We start from the raw sequence: 4,766 nt of genomic DNA, 5'->3' as shown, positions 1-4,766 counted from the left end.
GTGGCAACCGGGTGATAAGCGGGATAACGGCCTTCGAGGTGTGTCCAGTTATACGGAATTAATGGACTCGGGCGGAGGCCCCTCGCCCTCGTCCATTAATTCCGTATAACAGGACACCTCGTCGGCCGTTATCCCTTAGGTATGAGCTACACCAGGCGCGTAACTGAAGCGTTCTGTTTGCGTAGCGTCTGCTGCAACAATTAGCTGCCACTATAATCAATGCAAGTAGCTACACCAGATGTGATAGTGGCGCGTACGTTTTAAAAAAATGGACCAGTCTTTTAAAATGGATTTTACGCGTCGCGAACGGAGCGCTTCAGTTACGTGCCTGGTGTAGCTCATACCTTACTTATACGGCTCTGGGATAAATCCCTGAGGGTAATTGTTGCATCATAGTGCGGAACTCTCTGATTGCGAACATTCTAATCACATATTTGTGACCGTACTCGTCACTGATCTATATAGTTCTTTATAGATCAATGGTACTCCTCAACAGGCTTAAGGACTGAGGTCCACATATTGCTCTGCTGTCTGCCCAGTGGCCACCATTACACACATCCTCCTCCATCGAGGGGTCAGTGTTACTGTAACAGGGGAAAGGAGGCATAGAGAGCCTCTTGTATGAAATTAGAGTGAAATTAGGCATTGAGCAGCATGGCAAAGCTGGGTAATGGTGCAATACCGCAACCTAACGGGAGGAAACACCAGCTGTGTGACTGTTCGCCTGTTATAACACTCACAGGGATTTATAACATGGTTACTAATGATTAAGATTGCGTTTATATGTGCTTTATAAGCTCACCACATCACAGCCAGCGTTTTTAAGAGGGAAAATAGCAGAAACTCTTGAGTGACCTCATGTAACCTTATGAAATAATTTTGGAAGCCTCCAAAAGAAGGACACATGGCAGTTGTATTCTATAGTAGATGTTACTAGGTAACAGAAGGAATTCAGACTGTTTGTTTTCTGCATTTTGTTCAGTGAATCCAGGCTTTTGGTTCAAATTAGCTACTGGTCTGGGTGAATTCAGGGTGTTTGAATGTGAGCATCAGGCTTGGAATTTCACCATTCTGGGGGCAAGGCCACTTTGCCTTCAGTTGGGCATATTTGGTGGGGGGCACAAAGGCCACATGTCAGGGCACCAAGGCCAAAGTTAACTATACAGTAGTAATGATCAAAGTTGGTGATTTAGCCTATTCACTGCAGTAGACCTGCATCACTGTATGAAACATTACAAAAACTTGAAACATGACATATTACATAGAACTGTAAATCATCTGATCATCTAATAATTACAGATATCTAGGCTATATATAACATTTATTTTATATTTGGCCTGCTATGGAATCATGTATTGAACAATTTAAATGTAAGCACAGCTCAGCTTTAAGAAACTCAAATAGCATAGAAGCATGCTTAGCATTTTGTGATCATTAAGGCTACTTTCACAAACTCTTAGCTGTCCTCTGATTTACCAATATCTAGGCGATATTTGTAACATTTATTTTGTATTTGGCCCGTTATGAAATCATGTTGAACAATTTAAACACATTGTAAAACTTAAAGCCCAAATTTGGAGACATCCATGCATGTCGAAATTTACTGCAAATTCAAAACTGGATTACTCTGGAACGGCTAACTGTACAAGGGACTGCTTTACACTTTTGTGTTCGGTAAGGTCTGCTGTTTATTCTGATATATGGTTTGTCGTGTGTTAAAAGACGGGTTCGTGAAGTATTCCACCGAGATGAATGGGTAGGGAGATCATGGACGCAAAACCTTCAGTAGAATGTATGATTAAATTGAATTATATTATTTACTTTTCTCGCGAACCGTTCAACACAGCAATTATGGGCTAACATCGTTTAAAAGCTGAGAAAAAGCTCTTTCATGTGATACTTGTGATGTCTGTGTGATGAATAGGCTACTTCGCGAGTAGTTCAACTGAGAAGAATGGGTGAATTTGGACGCACTTTCTTTCTTGCTGTTACTTTCTCCACTGCGTAAAAGACTAAATTAATTTGCGCTGTGAATGCTAAGATTATTTTGACAGGCCACAGGCTAAATAAAAATCGCTATTAGTAGGACGCAAAGCAGAATATTGAAAGAAGGGGGCACCAAGGCCACCGTGGCCTGTAAACCTATGATTTTCAAAGGAGCTTCACGGCCAAAGCAAGGGGCAACGACGGCCATGGCTGTCGTGGCCACCTTGAAATTCCTACCCTGGTGAGCATAGTTATACTGTAGGTTAGGAGTGGATGCAGTCTTTAAATTCCAGCTTATCTACTGTATAGCCTGATTTGTAGTTTGGGGTAGTGAAGCCCTTGGATTCAGATTGTTTGTAGTCCAGTGTAATTGGAGTGGATTCAGATTATTGGTAGGGCAATTCCACGCAAAACTGTCACATCCATAACAGCAACTAGATGCCATGGTATTTGTATGATGCGAATGATTATGTGAAAAGTTTTTCATGTAAGTTCTACAACCAAGAAGAGTGAATGCTTAAATTTCACGTAATCATCATTCACATCATACCATACCATGACATTGTGTTGGCGTTATAGTTTTGCGAGGAATTGCCCAGTAGTCTGTTTTGTGTTCATTGTGTTTGGATTGGAGAGCACACTGGTCCTACTCCCATGATGCATCTGCCGTGGCTTTAGAATGTCAGCGCTCGCCCATGCTTTCAGACGGATGGTGCAGGGGAGGCAAGAACAGAACAGGTGTAGCCGCACGTTGCCCAGGGCAACAGGAGCAGAGGGAGGAAGGGGGTGTGGACCGCTGTAGTGCTGCTAAAGGCACATGCAATGCCTTATTTATACTCCCTCATGGGTGTGTGGTAATGGACAGATGTGATGTGATGTGTTGTGTGTGTTAATGATAGATGACACCACAGATGCCAGTGATATCTGAGAGAGAGGGAGAGATGGGGGGAGAGAGAGAGAGCGAGAGAGAGAGAGAGAGGCAGGGAGAGAGAAGAAAACTGAGGCTCAGAAAAAAGAGGGAGGGGGGGGTGTATGGTTCTGGTCTCCTGCAGAGAGATCACTTCACCAAAGGATACCGGAAAATGAAAGCATATCACTGTCCGAAAGAGAGAGAGAAAGATAGAGATAGAGAAAGACAGAGGAGAGATGACGAGATGGAGGGACCAAGAGAGAGAGAAGGAGAGAGAGAGATGGAGAGAGTGAATAAGGGAGGGCAGAAGGGGAGTTGAAGAGAGCGTGGCCTAATGAATAGAATCCCTCATAAACATTGGGTTTGGAGGCAGTCCCACTGTGGGATTGGTATACTCCTGCCAATTAGGAGGACAGCCATTCACTCCCCAGCTAGCCTCTCAAGCTTTTCCTCCTCGTGCTCTGCACACACACACTCTCTCTCACACACACACACGCACACAGACACGCAGGAGAACGTGCATACGCATGTGTGTGCTGTAAGTGTGTTACCTGCTGCACCTAACTCGTGCATTCTGATATTTATATATTTTTTTTTGCAGTCGAGTACAGAGGGAGCATTCTCTCGTTTTTTTTTTCCTCCCTCTGGTTTTGTATTGCTCCTCTTCTTTCAGCTCTCACTTTTCACGGACCCAGCAGAAGAGAGCGGGAGAGAGAGGGAGAGAGGGAGAGAGGGAAGCAGGAAAGGGGGAGAAAGAGTGAAACAGCAGGAGGAAAGAGAGAGAGTTTTTTTGTTGTTTTTTTTCCACCTCGCTCTTTCCTGCAACTCTCCTGCACGCGCTCGTGTTCTAGGAAACCTAAGCACTCCGTTCCTGCGTTACGCGTGTGCGAAAGCTTGAGAGTGTGTGTGTGTGTGCCTGCGTGCGTGTGTGCCTGCGTGCGTGTGTGTGTGTGTGTTCGGCTCACAGGAGTTTTCCCTGTAAGGGGGGGGGGGGATGTGTCAGTAACAGACACACACACACACATACAGCAGCACCATGCCTCGGCTCAGGCTGACCGGAGTCTCTCTGCCTCTGCGGCTGCCTCTTCTTCTCTTCCTCCTCCGCTGCTGCTGCGTTTGGGGGTCTCTTCTTCTCCTCCTCCTCTCCCTGCCTCCAGCGTCCAGCCAGGGCGCCGCTCGCGGAGGAGGAGGCGGCAGCGCAGCAGCAGCAGCGGCGGCGGCGCGAGGAGCGTCGTCGGGCCGGACGGCCGAGCGGATCAAGGTCCTCTTCACGCCCACCATCTGCAAGGTGCGCTGCGTCGGGGGACGCTGCACCAACTTCTGCGAGCGCGGCAACGTCACCACCCTGTACAACAGCCAGCAGCCCGCGCCCGGACATGGATTCAGAGTCTGTGAGTACACTCTCATACCTCTGTGTGTGTGTGTGTGTGTGTGTGTGTGTGTGTGTGTGTGTGTGTGTGAGTGAGAGAGACTTTTAAATGCATGCACTGTTTGGTTTTAAACCTCTGTGAAGAGTAGTAGATATGTCTGTAAGTGTGTTAATTGTGTGTGTGTGTCTGTGTGTGTGTGTGTGTGTGTGTGTGTGTGTGTGTGTGTGTGCGAATGTGTGTCTGTGTGTGTGTGAAGTTTAAATGCATTCACTTTTTATTTTAGTTCTCTGAATATAGCAGTGACAGTTTGTATGTGTTTGCAAGTGTGTATTTTTGCTGTTTATGAATGTGTGTGTGTGTGTGTGTGTGTGTGTGTGTGTGTGTGTTTGCACTTTTTAATGTGATGGGTGAATTCAGACAAAGTCAGCTCTGCATGGAAAGGTTTAGTGTTTGCAAACGTGACTGCAAACATGTCTGCAGCCTCCATATCAGTCTCTTAG

At 46.1% G+C, this 4,766-nt stretch overlaps 1 protein-coding gene across 3 annotated transcripts in view; it reads left to right on the top strand.

Moving 5' to 3' along the window:
* The first annotated feature begins 3,316 nt into the window (after window positions 1-3,316).
* The window catches only part of ltbp4 (latent transforming growth factor beta binding protein 4), a 71,490-nt gene continuing 70,040 nt past the window's right edge, over window positions 3,317-4,766 (top strand). For 2 of the 3 annotated variants that reach the window (XM_076282776.1, XM_076282774.1), the window contains exon 1: window positions 3,318-4,287. In XM_076282776.1, coding sequence (XP_076138891.1) covers window positions 3,933-4,287 — 355 coding nt within the window. In that variant the 5' untranslated portion in view covers window positions 3,318-3,932. Of the gene's footprint in view, window positions 4,288-4,766 lie in introns of all 3 variants that reach the window. The other variant, XM_076282775.1, reaches the window with a different exon arrangement.

The sequence above is a fragment of the Alosa pseudoharengus genome, unplaced genomic scaffold (genome assembly GCF_046254945.1).
Source record: "Alosa pseudoharengus isolate Yale_2024_CS ecotype anadromous, Long Island Sound unplaced genomic scaffold, YU_APseudo_1.1 YU_APseudo_1.1_scf_13, whole genome shotgun sequence".
Taxonomy (NCBI): Eukaryota; Metazoa; Chordata; class Actinopteri; order Clupeiformes; family Clupeidae; genus Alosa; species Alosa pseudoharengus.
Note: the sequence above shows the minus strand (reverse complement) of the source record. Positions and strands in the feature narration are given on the sequence as shown.